Here is a 22,468-nt window from a genome sequence, read left to right as displayed (position 1 = left end):
TTCTACTGGATCATCCATCTCTTCTCATCCCTTTGTCATTGAACAAGCTAGGCTGTTTCCTCCCTGATAAACGGGAGACAGCAGGGGGAGCATTGAGAACAACGAAAGAGTTTCATTGCCCTCAGATCTGGTAACTGGTGCCAGAGTGGCCACCAGCAGCAAGAAGAAACAACTGCAGGAAAAGGCTTGCTCAGCCCCTGCAGCACTGGGATGGTGCAAGATCAGTCTGGTAGGCACACAGAAACTGTGTCAGGATGGAACATGTTTGGTGCAGACAGAATCTTTGAAGAATAATGCTGCCAGTCACTAGGAAACATGTTATTGGGCATGTGCAAACTGAAATGATCAGAAATGTATAATTTGGCTACATTTGGGTGGATTTTTCACAGGGACAGCAAGAGATACATTGCTGACAGTAGCTTGACATCTTTGCCAAACTTCAAGTCCCTACTCTAAAGCATGGATACAGAACAGCTTTTCAATGAAATGGTTGTAATTAACATGGGCAAAAATAATATTTTCCTATAACCAACCTCATTCAAGGAAACAGCAAAACCATTTTGCTGAAAAGTGTTAAAAAAAAAAAAATTTTCAGCCAGAGGCAGACACTGAATGGAAAATTTCTGCAGGAATTGTTGAAGTTTGCCAGACTAATGAGGAACTGAAAATAGGGTATTATAATGGAAAGCATCAGGCAACCTTAACTATATAGAGGTCTCTATTAGAGATATAGATAACAGCATCAAAGTGAAATGTGCTGGCATATATAAAGGGATTAAAATTACAACATTAATTCTTTCAATGACTATATCAGTATCATTAGTGCTTCATTAATACATCTGGCCATAAATGCACTTTTAAATTAAATATTTAGCTCCTGCAAACTGGAGCACGATCATTTTTAGTTACACAGTACCCTTTGCTTTCATCAACTTAATTTAAAAGCATATATGTATAGGAAACATTACATTTGATACCAAAGTGAAAATTTATCCAACCAGTGTACCAACAGTATTGTCTATGGTCTGGAAGCAGCTGGATTAAATGAAACAGACATCAGAAGGCTGGAAGCAGTAGAGATAAGAGATCTTCAAAAGATAGCAGGTGTAAAGTGGAATGATTTTAAGACAAATGAAGATGTTAGGAGAGTAGGATGTAAAATCAGGATATGGGATTGGCTACAATCAAAATGATGATGATGGTGGGGACACTGCAGAAAACAGATGATAGGATGCCAAAAAAAAATAATAATAATAATATAAATACAACCAAGGTCAGTCAGACCTAGAGGTTGACAAGTAACCAGATGTTAGGACATCATACAGAGGGACATGACCAGGCTGGGCTTAATGGAGGAAGAAGCCATAGACAGGAATGAATGGCAATGCTGTACTGTTCCCTGTGCGTGCAAAGGTGCTCCAGGATTAGAAAAAGATAAGAGTGTTTCCTATCTGCCACTGAAATGCAATAGCTCCTTATGTGAAATATCATGGCTATTTGTAAATGTAAATAATATTTCACATGAGGACAGTAAAAGTAATAGGGCATGCACATCTTACATTGACTATGTTAAGTACTCTCAACACTAGCAAAATGGACTGCTACTGGACAACTGGAAGCTAATAAATTCTTAGGGTCAGGAAGCATCCTTGCATCACTGATGCTCCTTGTCAGCTACATACACCATTTAACAAAAACAGGAATATTTTATATAATGTATAATGCTTTGTTTGCAGCCTCTTTTGCAGTGAAGAAGAAACATTATTTACTGCATAACTAAATACATTCATGTGTGTTTAGAGTATAATTTTTTTTAAAATTTTTGGATGTGAACTAAGTTTCCCTAAAATACATTAAGGAAGTTATTCTGCCACTCAACCTCAATTATATATTAGGGAAATTGTAATGTTACATAGTTTCAGTTTTTGCTCTCTTAAGATATCAAAGCAGCAATTTTGTTTGTTGTACGTTCTTCTTGATTCCAAAATCCATCTCCCCTCTCTAAGACACATATTTTCCTCAACTACATATCACATTTATATAAAGAACACTAAAACATTAGTACTGCTTGAAAGGACTTGCAGTGATTTAATAACTGCTGCCTTTTAAGGAGTACAAATTATGGTCAATCTTAAATCTTGGTCTCTGATATAGTGGCTTGCCCAGCTGTAGGCATACCATAGGGGTTCAAGAAAATGTTCTCTTTAGTATGAAAATCTGTTAAAATGCTAAGAACTGGGGTAATTTAAGAAAGTCACATCTTCCAAAATGGTAAAGACAAAAATGGAATGAAAAATGTTAAAAAATAAACATGTCACAGACTTTTCAGAGCAACCTCATCATTGTAACTGCCACAATTTTAAATACATCTGATATAATTATAATCGCTTGCTACAATTTTCTGTTTAAAGGAACTGCGATGGGCCAAACCAGGATCTCTGTGGTTGATGTTCTGCACTATTTCATGAGACATGAGATTTCCATATCCTGTTTCTTGAGGAAGGAGTATTGTGGAGGAGTAAAGACCTCAAGAAGTTTGCAGATGACACTAAACTAGGAGGCATGGTAGATACACTAGAGGGTAGGGATCAGATACAGAGGGACCTAGACAAATTAGAGGATTGGGCCAAAAAAAACCTGATGAGGTTCAACAAGGACAAGTGCAGAGTCCTGCACTTAGGACGGAAGAATCCCATGCACTGCTACAGACTAGGGTCCGAATGGCTAGGTAGCAGTTCTGCAGAAAAGGACCTAGGGGTCACAGTGGATAAGAAGCTGGATATGAGTCAAAAGTGTGCTCTTGTTGCCAAGAAGGCTAACGGCATTTTGGGCTGTATAAGTAGGGGCATTGCCAGCAGATCGAGGAACGTGATTGTTCCCCTTTATTCGACATTGGTGAGGCCTCATCTGGAATACTGTGTCCAGTTTTGGGCCCCACACTACAAGAAGGATGTGGAAAAATTGGAAAGAGTCCAGCGGAGGGCAACAAAAATGATTAGGGGTCTGGAGCACATGACTTATGAGGAGAGGCTGAGGGAACTGGGATTGTTTAGTCTCCAGAAGAGAAGAATGAGGGGGGATTTGATAGCAGCCTTCAACTACCTGAAGGGGGGGTCCAAAGAGGATGGAGCTCGGCTGTTCTCAGTGGTGGCAGATGACAGAACAAGGAGCAATGGTCTCAAGTTGCAGTGTGGGAGGTCCAGGTTGGATATCAGGAAAAACTATTTCACTAGGAGGGTGGTGAAACACTGGAATGCGTTACCTAGGGAGGTGGTGGAGTCTCCTTCCTTGGAGGTTTTTAAGGTCCGGCTTGACAAAGCCCTGGCTGGGATGATTTAGCTGGGAATTGGTCCTGCTTTGAGCAGGGGGTTGGACTAGATGACCTCTTGAGGTCCCTTCCAACTCTGATATTCTATGATTCTTACTCTAACTTCTAGTAATCTGCCTGACCAGGAAAAATACTGTTGGGCTCTGTGGTGCTTCCATGCAGCTCTCTTTTCCTTGAAGAAGGTTGTTTTAATGTTGGAGTCTCTGAGGCTAGCTAGATGAACCGTGAGAGGTAGCGCTGGCAATTCTCTTGGGGTGGGGTGGGAAAAGCCGTGCAAATAATGAAAAATAATTACAAAACAAAACCACACCAAAAACAAAACCGAACAACCTGATTTGATTAAAATGCCATAACCTTATTGTTTCAATGGCTTTGTACTACTGGGGGTAAACACTAACAAAACAGTTAATGCACTAGTATCAAACTGATTCCCTCCCCCCTCCACTGACTTTTTACATTTTCAGAAAAATAATGAACAATTTGTCTCAGATTAAAATGGAAACATTTGCTGGAGTTTTACATTTGTAATATTGACAACTGTTCAGTAGATTTTTGTAATTCTTTATAGTAATCCTACTTTGTTTTGGCAACGTTCCAATTCAAGTTTTAATCTTTGTTTTGTGCCATTCCATCTCCAGTAAGTAAGTAAGTAAGTAAATAAATAAATGGCTTATTTTAAACAGTGAAACCTGATTTCACAAGGCTATTTTAAGATCTGCCATCAGAGAGACTGCTTCATTTCCATTTTGCTTTTATTTTTAAAAGTTTGAAATCTTCAGTTCCTCTCCACCCTATTTGGCCTGATCCAAAGTTTTAAAAATATTTTATATGCTATATGCTCTTTGATATAATTTATAAATTTTATAATTTCAGTTTCTGACTTCAATCTGATTTCTATCCTCCTAACATTGCCACAACTCTCTCCAAGATGAGCACAAGAGATCAAATTCTTCAAAAATTAAAGTATTTAATTTGAGACCTGTTCTTTTTAAAGATTGTTTAATACTGGAAGTAAACATTTAAAGCCTATTACACAGACCCTGAACCCTCAAACTTCTCTCTTTTTGGGGCGAGGGGTAGCCTGGGGAAAAAATACGAGGAAAAAGCACAGCAAACAATTTTAGTTTACAGTTTAGTTTGCAGAACTATTGCAAATAGATCAAACTTTTGACCTACTAGCCTCAACAGTGTTTCTTTTAATTTCAGCAAGTTTTATTGATTCAATGGGATAATTACAAAGACTTCTCCCACTAACAGGCATCTCTGCCAGTTAGTTCCTAGCAACTAAAAACCTGGATCATTTGTAAAACCCATCTGGTTGAGTTCAGTAAATAAACAGATTTGAACAAATCATGGTAGCACAAAATTAAGAATAGAAAAAAAAATCAGATTCAACAAAGATGATTTCAGAACCTATCATATGTTAAAACTCAATCACAAATTCACATTCTGGGCTAGGTTTACACATATCAGTATTCAACATGAATCAAAATATACCTTTTTTGGTTACTGGGACTTTTATTAACTTTGAAACTTAGTGCCTTCCAGTTAAGATCACATACCTTTTGTCATGAATTCAGTGACTATGAAGATTGGCTCCTCAGAAACAACAGCATATAGCGGAACGAGTTTATCATGTCGTAATTTCTTCATGATCTGAGCCTCTTGCAGGAAAGCTTCTGGCATCATTGTACCAGGTTTTAGTGTTTTGATTGCTACTTTTGTGGTTCCATTCCACGTTCCTAGAGAAACACGTACATTTTACTGCCTCAGCTACGCTTTTAAGAGGTTTTCAACTGAAATTACTTTCATTTTTTGTTTCAAAAAAAATTTTTTTAAGGGGATAAAGCAGTAAAAACTATACTGAAAATTAGCTTTGAATTTTACTATATATAAATATATAGAATTACCAAATACATATAATGAGGGCATAATTTAATTATGGAGATCTAGTAAGTTACAAAACAAAATTATTGTGTAGTCACGTAAACAACTGAGATGGAATTATTAAAGCTCATTTTTCAAATTAAAAAAAAAAAAAAAAAAAAAAAGGAGATATCCTATCTCCTAGAACTGGAAGGGACCTTGAAATGTCATCGAGTCCAGCCCCCTGCCTTCACTAGCAGGACCAAATACTGATTTTGCCCCAAATCCCTAAGTGGCCCCCTCAAGGATTGAACTCACAACCCTGGGTTTAGCAGGCCAATGCTCAAACCACTGAGCTATCCCCTCCCCCCATTATAAAATTATAAATTTAAAACTAAAATTATAAACTAAAATTTTATAAACTAAAATTATAAATTAGCTTTATTCTGCTTCCCCTCATACTTGTTGTTGGGGTCTCCTCCTCCATTTATTACTTCTTGTTGCCACCTTTTCTCCTCCCAGCACACTTGTGATTGCCATTCCCTCCTCACTCTTCCTTTATGGTGGCTGGACTGCTTCATACCCCCTAATCTCAGAGTCCTTGCTACTGGCTAAAGCTCATAATTCATGGTTTGGATATGAATTCACAAATTACAGGGGATTTTGCATTGAAAGCATGGTCCTTGACACATATCACTGCTATTAGTAATTTTGCCTTCAACTCTTCAGCAGATTATCTTTCTAGACTATGCTATTTTAGGTAAAAACAAAATTCCAAGAGGATAGGTGCACATATCATACTCTTACCCATCCATACTTCCCCAAAGCATCCTTGGCCCAGCTTAACTTCTAGCCGCAAAGACTCTCTAGGTATTTCCCAGGCATCTTTTGATAGTCCCTGGGTCTGGGGTTTCACAGTTGGACACACAGTCGTTAGTTTATGACACAGGCCATCAGCATGTTCTGGATAATTGGAAAATGAAATCATTTAAGTTAAATAATATGCAAAAGACTATGATAAAAGGAAATAAAATACAAAGAATGTCTATCAAAAAGGTTTTTTTTTTTGCCATAGCTAAAAAGAGCTTTATTATTTAAAAAAAAGAGCACACTTACTAAAAGAACCACCAGACACATATGGTATGTCTACATTGCAATGTAAGCCCCAGGGTTGGTGGGACTCGAGTCAGCTGACCCATGTTAGACTTTTCTAAACCAGGCTTGAACCTGGGGCTCCAGTGTCCATGCTGCAGCGCGCAGACCCAAATCAAAATCGACCATATCCCAAAGTCCCTAGCACCCTCCCGAAACGTGGCTGCTCTAGCCCTTTGACCACAGTGCACTGTGGGAAAACTTTATTGCCCACTCTGCATGTTACAGGAAGTTTGATCAGCCCATCAACACAGGCTACTGAGAAGACTTTGTGGTCTGTGCACTCCCAGTTACCAAAGCCAGTAACATGGAGGCGACACCTTTTGAAGAACTTCTCTGGCTTGCGCTTTTACTCCTGTGTCAGGAAACAGGTAGAGTGTCCATGAGGTGCTGGTGGACATTCTGGGGTTGTTTTCTGAACCACTAAAAGCACCTGACAGAGCTTAGAATAGAGCAGGTGGAGGTATACCCATACATCGTGGACTTGCGCTGGCTGATGCTGCTCAGTACATTCGGCATAGCTGCTGATACCCCCTACGTAGACTGACGCTTCTTGTGCAGGGCCATAAGCACAGACTGGTGGGATCACATCATCATGCAGACCTGGGATGACCATCTGTGGGTCCCGAACTTTTGCATGAAGAAGGCTACATTTCTGGAGTTTATAGGCAGCTTGTCTCAATCCTCCAGCGTAAAAGACAGGTCCATTGCCAACCAGTTCGGTGTCGGAAAGTTGATTGTGGGTAAAGTGGTGGCAGACATTTCTGAGGCAATCAGACGTGTGGTTTACCCCATGTGGGCATAAAAAATAATCCTGAGGTAAATTACTGACTTTGAGAGAATGGGGTTTCCAAAGTGCACCGGAACCATTGATGGGACTTATAGTTTGCCCTCCTCAAGAAACACGAGTACATAAACCACAAAGGGTACTAGTCCATTGTTATGCATGCCCTCATGGACCACAGAAGATGATTTATGAATGTCAACAAGAGTTGCATTGGGAAGTTCATGATGCCAGGGTTTTTCGCCCATTGGGAGTCTGTATTTATGGACAGGCTGGGACACACTTCCCATCAAATGACACGGTCATAAATTGAGTTATTGTCCCTACCATTTTTCTGGGGAACCCCGCCATGCCCCCTTTTGCCTTGGCTTATGAAACCATACTCTGGTTTCAGAGGTTCTGGCAAAAGATGGCTTAATTACACTGTCAACAGGTGTAGAATAATTGTGAAATGTTCATTTGAATCCTGGTGGAGATGTCTGTCTACCGACCCATTTGGATGTCAGAGTCATCAATGTTGTCCAAATTACTGTGCTGTACTCTTTGTAGTAAGATGAGGCCCTGAAACAAACTCTTGTATCAAAGGCCCAGTCTGAGGCCTCAAGCCTGAACCAAAGTACTTCCAGGCATTGCTAAGCAAAAGCTGGGCTGTGAGCCAGAGGCAGGCCCCACTCACAGAACTTGGTGAGAAGAGGGTTGCTAGAAGCAAGTGCATCCACAAATAAGTGCTAATAAGAGGATCTTGTGCCAAGATGACATGAGAATACTCCACAGACATAACAAGGAACAGGCAGGTGCATCTTAAAGACAGGGTCAAAAGGACAGCATGATGGATAGATCTGTTTGAAACAACATAATCAAAGGAGGAGACAGCACCCGAATGAGCCAAGGGGCTGTATTTCAATAAGTCAGTAGGGATGAAGAACAGGAGTACTTGTGGCACCTTAGAGACTAACAAATTTATTAGAGCACAAGCTTTCGTGGACTACAGCCCACTTCTTCGGATGCATATAGAGTGGAATAAATATTGAGGAGATATATATACACACACACATACAGAGAGCATAAACAGGTGGGAGTTGTCTTACCAACTCTGAGAGGCCAATTAAGTAAGAGAAAAAAAACTTTTGAAGTGATAATCAAGATAGTCCAGTACAGACAGTTTGATAAGAAGTGTGAGAATACTTACAAGGGGAGATAGATTCAATGTTTGTAATGGCTCAGCCATTCCCAGTCCTTATTCAATCCTGAGTTGATTGTGTCTAGTTTGCATTAAATTCCAGCTCAGCAGTCTCTCGTTGGAGTCTGTTTTTGAAGTTTTTCTGTTGTAATATAGCCATCCGCAGGTCTGTCATTGAATGGCCAGACAGGTTAAAGTGTTCTCCCACTGGTTTTTGAGTATTAGGATTCCTGATGTCAGATTTGTGTCCATTAATTCTTTTGCGTAGAGACTGTCCGGTTTGGCCAATGTACATGGCAGAGGGGAATTGCTGGCACATGATGGTATATATCACATTGGTAGATGTGCAGGTGAAAGAGCCCCTGATGGTATGGCTGATGTGATTAGGTCCTATGATGATGTCACTTGAATAGATATGTGGACAGAGTTGGCATCGGGCTTTGTTACAAGGATAGGTTCCTGGGTCAGTGGTTTTGTTCAGTGATGTGTGGTTGCTGGTGAGTATTTGCTTCAGGTTGGGGGGTTGTCTGTAAGCGAGGACAGGTCTGTCTCCCAAGATCTGTGAGAGTAAAAGATCATCTTTCAGGATAGGTTGTAGATCTCTGATGATGCGCTGGAGAGATTTTAGTTGGGGGCTGAAGGTGACAGCTAGTGGTGTTCTGTTATTTTCTTTGTTGGGCCTGTCTTGTAGGAGGTGACTTCTGGGTACTCGTCTGGCTCTGTCAACCTGTTTTTTCACTTCAGCAGGTGGGTATTGTAGTTTTAAGAATGCTTGATAGAGATCTTGTAGGTGCTTGTCTCTATCTGATGGATTGGAGCAAATGCGGTTATATCTTAGAGCTTGGCTGTAGACAATGGATCGTGTGGTGTGTCCTGGATGGAAGCTGGAGGCATGTAGGTAAGTGTAGCGGTCAGTAGGTTTCCGGTATAGGGTGGTATTTATGTGACCATCGCTTATTAGCACAGTAGTGTCCAGGAAATGGACCGCTTGTGTGGATTGATCTAGGCTGAGGTTGATGGTGGGATGGAAATTATTGAAATCATGGTGAAATTCCTCAAGGGCTTCTTTTCCATGGGTCCAGATGATGAAGATGTCATCAATGTAGCGCAAGTAGAGTAGGGGCGTTAGGGGACGAGGAGTAATCTGTCCTGTAACTGTATAAAAGTAGGTCCCGGAGTGCGCATCTTTGTCTGGCCTAGGGGGCAGTGGAAAGTCCCGCCACTGACTGAGCCGGTCCATTGCCACGGGGCACAAATTCGTAGTATGTCTTGTAAAGTCTACTGGAAACTATTACTGTGCTTTGTTTAACAATAAACCTGGCTCGGGTTCCTTCGTACCTTACTAGAGTCTGTGGTCTTTGGGGATTCTCTTGGGGTTTGCTGTGTTAGCTATCTGCGCAGAGCCGGGGCAGCACACAGAGGGAACACACATGCAGCCGACGGTTATCATCGAACAAGAGCAGAGCACCACACCGGTAGCTACAGACAACACTCTTCACAATCTTTGTGAAGCCAGAAGTGAGCCATTTTCCCCTAAATGGACCCATGACAGCAAGGCGCTGCTGAATTGGCACACTCAGCCAGAAAGTGCACCTACCACAGCTGGAGCTGGATGCACCCAGGCTACAGAAGTTGGGAATGGTTTGTGCACTCACATTATAGACTTACATGACAACTGAAGAGGGGAACAGTACCTTTCTGAATGTGCTTGTGGAAGGGTAGGACTGCGGCTCATCAATTGTGAAGGATTTCAGTGCTTGGGGAGCAGTGGGGGTTTGATTGCCATGAAATGTATTTATGAATGACCTGACCATTTATAAAATGGGGGCCAGGGGCTGATTTACAGTATGGATTGATGTAAGGAAGTGGTTAAAGTATAGATTTATGTAGATAACCATACTGAGGAAGTGCGTTTGCAAACTAATTCCTAATTGCCCCGATCATGTGTTTATCTTTGTTATTTTAAATACACATTGTATGATGTGATGCAGCGATCGCAATACACTTTCTTGATGAAATAAAAGCTTTATTTATAAACATGTATTAGAAAAGTACAACATTCACCCATTGCCAGGCAGCCAACTGCCATTACCAAGCCAAACATCAGTAACAGAACCTTTAAGAAAAAAAAAACAAAAAAACCCCCAAAGTGCATGAACAAGTGGAAACAGTGAAACCATGTGCAAGACAGAAGCCCCTTACTGTTGCATGTGCCCCTCCCCCCCCATTGTCCTTTCCTTGTTTGCCATGCAAACAGTGGGGGTGGAGGCATCCATATGGGAGCGGGTCCAATATGGAGGACTACACGGGGCAAACTTACCCTGCCTAGCTGTTCATGGGGCCCAATTGCATGGGCCACCCATCCATGGACTTTTCCAAGCTGTTTCTGGACTGCATCACCGGGTACCACACAGGGGACTCAGGCTGTGGCGCTGGTAATGCAGCAGGAGCCACTATTCATGACTATTAGTGATATCAGCTGCTCAAACAATTCTTTTTGCTGGGGTCTGTCCTCCATCCTTAGCTGCCGTTCTTGTTCCAGGAACTGCGAAGCAAGTGCCTGCTCTCTCACTGAAGCTGTGCAGCCTGCCAGAGCCTCTCCTCTAGCCATAAGTCCCTCTCTGTTTATGGTATTGGACCTGCTTGTTGGCCCTGTCCAGGACTTCAATCACAAATTCATCACGGAAATGCTTCCTCTCGGAATGGTCCGTGAAGGCACACTGACCTAGGCGTCTGCTGCGGTGTGGGTGAGCTGTGGAGGTATCAGAGCCAGTAGTGGTCAAGGGGGCTGGAATAGGACAAGTCACAGAGGGCTATTGTCTCAATAGCTCACTGCAGGAGCATGGAAATTGTGGAAATTCAAGGACAGAAAACTTTACTTTTCCAAACTGAACTTTAATATATTGTAAGTAGAATGCTTCAGACCACAGAAACTCCCTGGACACAGCCTGGTTAATCTCAGCAAAGGAAGTGCAGAGACAATGGTAAGTTAAACATTCAAAAGATGTTTTTTGTTTTCTAAAAATTGCAGAACTACTTGGTTAGGAGGGGTGCCATCAGCAGCCATGCTACAAAAGCTTTTTCTATTATTTCAGGACTTCCATATTTTGGAAGATACAACGGCTGCTGTGGTGCCCAATCGGCAAAGGAGATTTTATTTCAAGCTGCTGGTGGGACACCTGCAGTGTATGCAACCTAAGTATTCAAATGTGTAGTGACTGAACAGCTCATCTATGAATGAAGTGGGCTGGTCAGCTACTCGGGTGGCCATAGAAAATATGCCCTTCCCCAAAATGTGACTGCTTATCTGGAGTTCCCGCTTCAGGAAAAGTTTGTGGCTATCAGCATCTGGGATTGGGTCAGAATTCATAAAGGGGACTCAACAGGTATTAGCTTCCATATGGCTTAGCCTGTATGGAACTCCACAGCTGCAGGCAAATACAGAGAACTCCACAGCCATCCTCCTTGTCTCTTCCCCCTTCCCCCATTTCCGGACAAAATTTCAAGTTGAATTTGGGGCAAATGATTTTTTTTCACCTATGGACTGCATGGACTACCTTTAACTGAAATGGACTAGATTTGTAAATGGAACACATTCATTCCCTCCTGCCCCAGCCCCAGCGGGCTGTGCCTCGGGGGTGGGCGTGGGGGTGGGAGGGGAAAAAAAAAAAAAAAATCAAACAGCTCCTTTGAGTATGGCCCCAGGATGTGCTGCTGCTTCTCCTGCTACAAAACCTCCTCTGGGACCGGTTTCAGTGAGAGAGTCACTTCACTGTCCTCACTTGGCACCTGCTGCTGGCTCCTATCAGTCCCCATGTTGGATTCTGGGGCTAGAAAGGCGCCATTCTGGCTGACCAAATCATGGTGCACTACTGTTGGCTCCATGTTCAGTGCAGTGCCCAGCATCCAGCCAAACTCCATATAAAACAGGCATGATGTTGGCAAGTTGTCCAAGGTGCAGTTCTGGTTCCTGTTTTCATGTACTCAGTCTTGAGCCACTGAATCCACTCTGGTTAATTTGCAATGCTGCCAGCTTCTTTGTTATTTGCTGGTATGTGTAGTCATTCCTGGTACTCTTACTAAAATCCACTGTTTTGCTGGCCTCACTCTAGAGATGCGCCAAAATCTGGCTGTGCATCCATGACCATGAAGCAGTGAACTTTGCAAAAGGCTTGTTCTGATCATCTCCACTGCGAACACAGAAGGCTCTCTGATGGAATGTTTGCAGCCGACAACAGACGGGTTAAACGCTGACTCATGAAGCTGCTGCACTACACCAAGGGGGGTTGCTTCCATTTCCCTGGAGTCAACAGGAGATTCTTGGGATAGAGAGGACAATGGAAGTTGTCCCATGGGATACTTTTGTCAGACTCCCAGGGTCCCGAGGTGATGTGTGCGCGCGCGCACTCTGTGTCTACACCAAAAAGTAATAGGGCTAACCTTTGGTCCCTGATGGATTCCTGGGTCCGAGCCTGAGAGATGAGTGTGTAGACAAAAGGGGGGTTTGGGCTCAAGTATGAGTGAGCCCATTGCAATGTAAACATACCCATGTACCATTTACTTAAATTTCTTTTCTTGTAAAAAACATTAAACTAGTATTGGACCATAGGGACTTCAGCCTACCTGTATAGTGTTTAACCAACTTCTGTAGAGAATCAAATTGTGCTCTAGTTGTGATATAGTATCCACCACTGTCAAGTTTTCTGATTTTGTAGTGTTTTACATTATCGCCTCTGACCTCATCCCAGTCACGGATAGAAAGGGAATAAGCACCTAGAAAAAACAGTTAAAATTTTGTTTCTTACAAAGATGTGTATATATGAAACAATTAACTCATTTGCCCTAGAAAGGAAGTAAGCTTTAAAAAAAAAAAAAAATACCTTTAGTGGTTTCACTCTCTCGTACTAAAAAAATACCACGTTGGTTCCCAGGATTTAAAAGTAATCTCTCTGCATCTTTTCTGCCCATCTTACCAAAATACCATCTAGAAGAAGTTAAAGAAAATATTTGATAAGGTAAGTGAAGATACTGTGGTAATAATCTGCATAAAATAGCACTATAAATTCTGCTTTATAAATTTCACTTCCCCCCCCCCCCTCAAATCTTAGGGGCCTTTCCTAGGCCCTTACACCTAAATAGGCAGCAAGGTCTTGAGATACAGATGCAATGCTGCTTTATCATCATTACTCATGTAGTGATTTATAACAGAAGGCCAAATATTAAAGTGTTTCTGCTCATAATGCAAACTCCCAAACACTGATATTCATCTAAATATAGTTCACGCAAATCTATATTACTACTATCTGTTGGACTACTGATAAGGAACAGCAGGGATTTAAGTATCTGACTTCACTCTTAACAGCAAAATCTCTGGACTGAGTTTCCATTCACTGCAAAGAAATTCTGACTTCTACATTAAGGGGCACTGTGCTAGCATATTTTACAGGTTATATTTTTCTATTCATTTAATAGACTCATAGAAACACAGGGCTGGAAGGGACCTCGAGAAATCATCAAGTCCAGCCCCCTGCACTGAGGCAGGATCAAGTAAACCCACACCATCCCTCACAGGTGTTTGTCCCACCTGTTTTTAAAAACCTTCAGTGATGCAGGTTCCACAACGTCCCTTGAATGCCTATTCCAGACCTTATCTACCTTATACAACTCTACCCCAATATAATGCGACCCGATAGAACATGAATTCGGATATAACGCGGTAAAGCAGTGCTCCAGGGGGCGGGGCTGTGCACTCCGGTGGATCAAAGCAAGTTCGATATAACGCGGTTTCACCTATAATGCGGTAAGATTTTTTGGCTCCCGAGGACAGTGTTATATCGAGGTAGAGGTGTAGTTTGAAAGTTTTTTCTAATATCTAACTTTAAACTCTCTTGCTTCAGATTAAGTCCATTACTTTTTGTCCTACCTTCAGGAGGACAGGGAGAACAACTGGTCAGTTTTTCTAAAGCTTAATCATTTTTGTTGCTCTCCACTGGATTCTCTCCAGTTTATTACATTTTTCCTGAAGTGTGGCACCTAGAACTGGACACAGTACTCCAGCTGAGACCTCACCAGTGCTGAGTAGAGCAGGATAATTAACTCCTGTGTCTTACATATGACAGTGCTGTTAATACACCTCAGAATAATATTAGCTTTTTTCACAATTTCATCACATTGTTGACTCTCATTCAAATTGTGATCAACACCAGTGGTTCTCAAACTGGGGGTCAGGACCCCTCAGGGGGTCGCGAGGTTGTTACATGGGGGGTCAGGAGCTGTCAGCTTCCATCCCAAGCCCTGCTTTGCCTCCACGATCTTAAATATATTTTAAAAAGTGTTTTTAATTTATAAAGCAGGCTCGCACTCAAAGGCTTGCTACATGAAATGGGTCACCAGTACAAAAGTTTGAGAACCACTGCTCTACATCCTTATCAGCATTACTACCTCCCTAGACAGTTAGTCCCCATTTTGTAGTTGTTCATTTGATTTTGCCTTCTAAGTGAAATACTTTGCACTTGTCTTTATTAAAGGTTATCTTGTTGCTTTCCGACCAGCTCTCCAATTTGTCAAGGTAATTTTGAATTCTAACCCTAACCTCCAAAGTGCTTGCAACTCCTCCCAGCTTGGTGTCATCCACAAATTTTAAAAGCATGGTCTCCACTTCTTTATCCAAGACATTAATGAAAATATTAATAGCACTGGACCCAGGACTGACCCCTGCAGGACCCCACTAAATACACCCTCCCAGTTTGACAGTGAACCATTGATAATTGTTCTTTTTGTACGGTCTTTCAACCAGTTCTGTACCCACGTTACAGTAATTTCATCTAGACCACGTCACTATTTGATTAGAAATGTAATGTGGGACCATGACAAAAGCCTTATTAAAATCAAGGCATAGCACATCTACTGCATCCCCCTATCCACTAGGCCAGTAACCCTGTCTAAGAAGGAAATTAAGTTGGTTTGGCATGATTTATTTTTGACAAATCCAAGCTGGCTATTCCTTACAACCCTATTATTCTATAGGTGCTCACAAATTGATTATTAAATAATTTGTCCCATAATTTGTATCTATTAATATACAAAAAGAAGCCCTTCTCTGTAAGTGCTAGGTTCCCTTGACATATTAACAGAACATAAAACCCAGGACCAAACCTAACACCTTCCTCTGATCTTCCTCAGAGACTAGGCTCAACAGCACAGGCTGGATCAGATGAAAAAAATACATTACCAGCATACTGAAAACACTGCAGCAGCCCATGCTTCCTTACTATCCCTCTTAGCAGCCTTGTTGCATGTAAAACAGGAGGATTATGTAATTTAAAAGTATGTGTACGCACAAGTGCATGCATGGCTCTGCCTACATGTGTACACACACACTATGCACCTGGAACTATCCATACAATAAGCGCTTTTTACCCCTCTCACCTGCATTCTGCCAACTTGTTCATCTCTGTACTATTTCTAACATTCCAAACAGCTGCCATTTACCCTGCCTAAACATGAGCCATAAAAAGTAATTCCTTTTTATACCCCCAAAATATATTCTCCTGATTTGCAGGACAGGCAAAATTTAGTCATGGGCCAGTATAAGTTTAAGGTCCAAACTGTGAACCACCATGGCTAGGAAGAGCACTTATTCCTACCCCAGTAGATAAGATACTGTGCTTCAAAAAATCATGAAAGGATGTACATTTTTTTTTAAGTTTCTAGTGTTTTAATTTGGGGCTTGTGCATTTAGAATCATGGCATCAAGCGAGGCTAGCTTTATAGCTGGAGGGAAGTGAAAAACAGTACCAATAATCTCTCTAAAATGTTTTTAAAAAACTGTTGCACGTCATACAGGGAAAAAAGTAAATGGTGCAGTATATAATGGCTTTATCGGCACTCCTTTTGAATGATCTGCAAACTAAGTTAGGCATTCCAAACTCAAGACAGTAAAATTTTTCTAGCACACCACACTTATTTTTCTGCCATACCGTACTTGTAGTTTGAAAATAAATGTAAATATACACAAATTACAGATACACGTGCCTCCCCACTCCAATTTATACTTTTAAGTTGATTTGAGTGTAAACTATCTTATTGAATGAAGAGGTTTTCAATTTGAGTAACTACCTCCCATTAAAAATCCTCTTCATCAGAGTATTACAACATTCCACAAAATAATTTTTAAAGTGCCATTTTTTTTTTACTCCTTGAAAAAATAAAAGGAGAATTTATATGAACTTTTCATAATAATTTCATATGTATATTATGGTGGTATTCAGAAGGCACATAGTAGATATGGCTCCTGCCTCGAAAAGTTTACAATATAATTCTTTCAGGCTCAGAAGTCACTGCCTAAGAGGTAAAATACTGGTACTTTCACAATGTGTGATGCTCTTTCCCCTTTAACTCCACCAGCAAGCTCAATGGACAATCTGTAAATGCTCTTAAAAGTCAAGGGCTAATAACTGAACTCTGGATCATCCCATTTTGAGAACTAGAGCAATATTTAATAGAAGTGGCAATTCTTTAAAATAGTTAAAGGATTAAAATTCAGCTTGTCCCCTCTTTTCTACACTTGAGAACCAGCCTTCTAACTCACCTGCTACAATCCTCCCTATATTCTTTACTCCTGGGGGAATTCTGCATAAAAAAATTAAAAATTTTGCACATAATATTTTAAAGTTCTGCAAAATTCTGCATATTTTATTTGTTAAAATAACGCAATATAATCACACTGGTTTCAATTATTTTGGCAATTTATTTAAACTATAGTACAATGGACGGAGAATGGGAGTGGGGAGCATTGGAGGAAATCCTCAAACCCCATCTGTCTAATAGTAATGTAGCTAGTATTGACCCTTTACTTCTAGTTATTAATCAACAAATATATGCAGCCATATGCTCAGTGTTACATCATAGGCAACTAAAGAGAAAGTGAGGGCTGGGGACTGAAACTCAGAATTTATATTGGCTACTGACCTTTCTGGAGATTGTCAGTAGCAAACAGTTCATGGAGTACATTTTGATAGGAAATTTTTTCAGCCCAAAAATTTAGACGAGTTCAATCACTAAAGCATCATAAGCCTTTATAAGGCCACACTGTCCTTTACAATAAGGAGCCTTTATACCACTCTGGCAATGTAAAGGAGCCTTAACGTTTTTAAGCCTGTTTTATACTCCCGGGGGAATTCACTAAGAACAATGGAAACAATTCACTAAGCAGGCAGGCTGCTACATTCAACTCTGCCTGAGGGGACAAAGCTTGCCCAACACCTACCTCCTCAGAAACACCCCAAAACCCTGCCCCTCCACGCCAAGCGTGCTGCAATACAGAGCGAGAGGGACAGAATGCATCTCTCTCTTTCACACGACTACCCAGTCCCCCTCCCCTCCGCCCTGGCGGTGATTTACAGCTCTACTGGCTGCTCTGGCGCTCAAACTGATCTGCCTACGCTGCAGGGGAAGGGCGCATGACTGCTCTTATGGCTTCTCTTTGCTTTCCCATCAGAAGTCATTTTTCTGTGGGGAAGCAAAGAAATCTGCGGGGGCCATGAATTCTGTGCATGTGCAGTGATGCAGAATTCCCCCAAGAGTAACTCTTTGGGTAACATCTCACTTCCAGAAACAATCCCGGAACCTTGGGTAGTACAGCACTAGCATCTCCATTGATGCCACTGCTTGGCCATCACAGGTGCAGCACTGCAGCCGTAGTAATTATGATAAACTTCAATAAGGAATTTTAAATATGTTTTTTGGCTATATAGAGCAGCATTTTGTAAGCAGCTGAAAGATTTAATTTTTAAGAAGAAATGGTTGTGTCTCTGATGCAGTTGCTATTTAATATTAAAGGGCAAGGTAGTGGCAGCAGAAGCAGTAGTGCTATAATAAAGTCTCAGATTGAGATTCAGGAAGCAAGTTGGGAATTGGGCTACTTTCCCAGAAGTGCAGTGAGATGTGTGACGAAAAGGACTGGAAAAGTCCTGACCACATAACAGGGCAATGGAAGCTGGGAAACACTCCCACTGCCAGCACTGTGGAGGCAAAGGCAGTAGAGCTCTGTAAGTCTTAATGCAATAACTAGGTACCCTCCACCTAGCAAACAAGCACTACCTGAGACATCTCAGAATCCCTAAAGTAACTCCAGGTGATTCCTTAACTACTACATTAAAGACTACGGACTGTGTCTGTACTCAGTTGTAAGAAGTGCTGGCAGTAAAAATGGTAATGTTGCCTCAATTCTCAGTGATCTTTGGGGATGCTGAGCAATTTTCGGTCCCCTAACACAGATCTGTCCCTTAGATTTGGAGGAATCAATGGCTTTAAACCCTGAACAGCTTGGGAATGTCATCTGTGTAAAAGGTTTGCTTAGAACTTTGATTTCACTCACTGTCAGGGTGATGGATCCTGCTGGGTCTGCCCACCCCAGTTAATAAACAAAATTTTATAAACTGCATTCCAAAGTGTACATATCTTGATTGAAAAACAGATGTCTGTTAGATGTAAGCAATAACAAATTGAAGTGTATGGTTCCAACTGAGGTATCTTCACACTCTGGCATATTCCCGACTTTTTTTTTTTTTTTTTTTTTTTTAAACACACACATGCACACTCTCATACCTATTTATGCATTCCACTAAAAAGTTAGTCACATATCTATACTTGTTACTATTTAAGTAGTATTCCCATCCATTAATTAGTGAGAAGTATCATATTCCTACTTTAGCAAATTAAATGTTATCTTAGTACTTATATGGCACTGTAATAAATTAGTTCCTACATATAATTTACTAAGAAATTGTGGGCAAAAATGACTGATGAAAGACTGAATAATGCCTTACTCTTCTGCCTGAATGGAGTCCGCAGGAGCTACATAATTGCTCGGGATGTAACCAGTCTTTCCTGTAGCAATGGATCTTGCTTCCCACCAGTCTCCTTCCCTGAAATGCAATAGCAATTATCTTTAAAATGCATAAACATTGCCTCTGTTACACGAAGATGTATTATCGTTCACAAATATTCAACTCAGATCAAATTTTAGCCAATGCAAACTTAAATTCAGAGGACATTAACCCAACTAGAATGCGGTACTTGCAAGTACATTTTTCACTTCATCATAAGCTGTATGTGTACATCTTAATTTCGTTTAATATTTTAAAACAAAAATATGTACAAGAGAAAGACAGTTACTCTACATCTTACATGTCAGTAATAGACTGCTTTGTTAAATGATTATTAAGCAAAGATATTGGTGTTCCAGTTATATATTGCAAAGTTAAATTTTTAGGCTGGTGTTTTAGAAGTGTCTTCTAATCGCTTTCACACATTTCAGACAAATATTTGCCACGGTTCACAATTTGGACAAAATGGCATCTGATGATGAACAGGATAAAAAAAACTGCTAAAAGAAAAAAAAAGCGATGAATGTATTTATAATGTTGTAGAAAATTGTCAATTATAGATAAGCAAATTAAGAGTTGTACCACACACTTTATGGCAATTTAGAGCATCTCAGAGTGCTTTTTCCATCCATTAATTTCCAGTTTTTAGACAAGGAACAAAATCCCAATCACTCAAGTCAATAGCAAAAGCTCCCCGTTGAATTGTGTGAGGACAGGACTTCACCCAAAGAGTTTAAGTGACTTGCCCAAGGTCAAAAACCAAGTCTGTGACTGCGTTGGGAATGGAACCCAGTTCTCTAGTCCTTTTCTGTTGAATCGAGATCTCTAAGTACTGTTCTGTAGCTACCACAGCAGGCTGCCTTTATGTATATTCTAAGCTACAAGGGAGGGACAAAGTAAATAAATAAAATTGTGTACAAGTTTTAGATTAGAGAATTATATGAATTGAGCATATTACCACATGTAGTTCTAGGATTGCCAACCCTCCAGGATTGTCCTGGAATCTCCAGGAATTAAAGATTAATCTTTAATTGAATATTATGTAATGTAATAAAACCTGCAGGACTACATCCAAACAAAATTGGCAACCCTGTGATTCAAAGGAGGGATTTGAATCTATATCTCCCACCTCCCAGGCGAATGCCTTAATCACCAAACTCTTTACCTCTTTGGCCCAATGAATATAGAACGGTTACTTACCTTCTGTAACTGTTGTTCTTCGAGATGTGTTGTTCACGTCCATTACACATTAGGTGTACGCGCGCCGCGTGCACGGACGTCGGAAACTTTTTCCCTTAGCGGCTCCCGTCGGGCCGGCAGGGCCCCCTCCCTCCCGCCAGAGCGGCGCCCTGCTCTAGGGTATATATATATATCCCTGCCGACCCGACCCCTCCGGTTCCTTCTTGCCGGAGACTCCGACAGAGGGGAAGGAGGGTGGGAAGTGTAATGGACGTGAACACCACATCTCGAAGAACAACAGTTACAGAAGGTAAGTAACCGTTCTTTCTTCTTCGAGTGATTGTTCAAGTCCATTACACATTAGGTGATTCCCAAGCTTACCATTCGAGGTGGGTAGGAGTCAAGGTACAACTGACTGTAGCACAGCCCGTCCAACCACCGCGTCCTCTCTGGTCTGATGGTGGATCGCGTAGTGGGCTGTGAACGTATGTACGGACGACCAGGTGGCCGCTTTACAGATTTCCTGGATAGGGACCTGCGCCAAGAAGGCCGTCGAGGACGCTTGGGCCCTAGTCGAGTGGGCCCAGAACATTGGCGAGCTCATAACATGTGCGTATACAATGCACAATCCAAGCCGATAAGCGCTGTGTCGAGATAGGCAGGCCTCTCATACGTTCCGCAATGGCAATAAACAGCTGAGGTGTTTTGCGGAACGACCTGGTCCGCTCCAGGTAAAACGCCAGTGCCCTTCGAACATCGAGGGTATGTAGGCTGCGGTGATGAGGGTCCGTATGGGGTTTAGGGAAGAACACCGGTAGACAAATGTCCTGTCCCATGTGAAACTGCGATACCACTTTCGGGAGGAATTTGGGGTGCGGCCTCAGTTGCACCTTATCCTTATGAAAAACTGTATAAGGGGGTTCTGAAGTGAGGGCCCTCAATTCCGATACCCTCCTGGCCGATGTGATGGCCACGAGAAACGCCACCTTCCACGAGAGGTGCATGAGGGAGCAAGTGGCTAGGGGTTCAAAGGGGGGCCCCATGAGCTTAGTTAGGACTAGGTTCAGACTCCACGCAGGGACCGGTGGGCGCGAGTAGGGAAACACCCTTTCCAGCCCCTTGAGGAATCGGGCTACCGTGGGGTTGGAGAACACTGACACCCCCAACTCTCCCGGATGGAATGCTGAAATGGCAGCTAAATGCACTTTAATCGAGGCGGGGGCAAGCCCCTGATGCTTGAGGTGTAGTAAGTAGTCCAGGATCGACAGAACTGAGGCCTGTAGAGGCTGTACGTGCTGAGGCTCGCACCAGTGGGAGAACCTCTTCCATTTGGCCAGGTAGGTCGCTCTTGTGGAGGGCTTCCTACTACTAAGGAGAATTTGTTGAACCTGGTGACAGCACCTGGGTTCCGCATCGTTCAGCCAGAGAGATACCACGCCGTGAGATGTAGCGATGACAGGTTCGGGTGGAGCAGGCGACCCCTGTCTTGTGCGACTAGGTCGCGATGGAGGGGGAGGGTGATCGGGTCGGCTATGGACAATTCCAGCAGGGTCGTGAACCAATGCTGGCGTGGCCAGGCCGGGGCGATGAGTATAATTGTCGCCCTGTCCCTGCGGGTCTTGAGGAGGACCTTGTGGATGACCGGGAATGGAGGGAAGGCATACCTCAGGCTCCCTCCCCACAGAATCGTGAAGGCATCTGCCAATGATCCCGGGCTGAGGTTCTGAAACGAGCAAAACTGAGGGCATTGACTGTTGTCCTTGGTGGCGAAAAGATCCACCCGGGGAAAGCCCCACCTCCGGAAGATTGAATGCAGGACGTCCCGCCTCAACGCCCATTCGTGCATTTGGTAGGATTGGCTGAGGCGGTCCGCTAACCCGTTTTGGATCCCCGGGAGATATGTTGCAATGAGATGGATCGCATGGGCTATACAGAAGTCCCATAATTGGAGTGCCTTGCGACAGAGGGGAGAGGACCAGGACCCGCCCTGCTTGTTTATATAGAACATGGCGGTAGTGTTGTCCGTCAGGACTGCCACGCTGTGACCTTCTATGGTGGCGTGGAAGGTCTGACAGGCGAGGCGAACCGCT

At 42.2% G+C, this 22,468-nt stretch overlaps 1 protein-coding gene across 3 annotated transcripts in view; it reads right to left on the bottom strand.

Annotated features, from left to right (window-relative positions):
• The window catches only part of YES1 (YES proto-oncogene 1, Src family tyrosine kinase), a 74,793-nt gene that overhangs the window by 8,176 nt on the left and 44,149 nt on the right, over positions 1-22,468 (bottom strand). For all 3 annotated transcript variants that reach the window (XM_005300361.5, XM_065585338.1, XM_065585339.1), the window contains exons 4-8: positions 19,140-19,238; positions 13,191-13,294; positions 12,934-13,083; positions 6,002-6,157; positions 4,891-5,070 (exon numbers count right to left, since the gene is read on the bottom strand). In XM_005300361.5, the coding sequence (XP_005300418.1) occupies positions 4,891-5,070; positions 6,002-6,157; positions 12,934-13,083; positions 13,191-13,294; positions 19,140-19,238 (689 nt within the window). The remainder of the gene's footprint in view (positions 1-4,890; positions 5,071-6,001; positions 6,158-12,933; positions 13,084-13,190; positions 13,295-19,139; positions 19,239-22,468) is intronic.

This window comes from Chrysemys picta, chromosome 2 (genome assembly GCF_011386835.1).
Source record: "Chrysemys picta bellii isolate R12L10 chromosome 2, ASM1138683v2, whole genome shotgun sequence".
Taxonomy (NCBI): Eukaryota; Metazoa; Chordata; order Testudines; family Emydidae; genus Chrysemys; species Chrysemys picta.
This window is presented reverse-complemented; position numbering and strand designations above follow the sequence as displayed.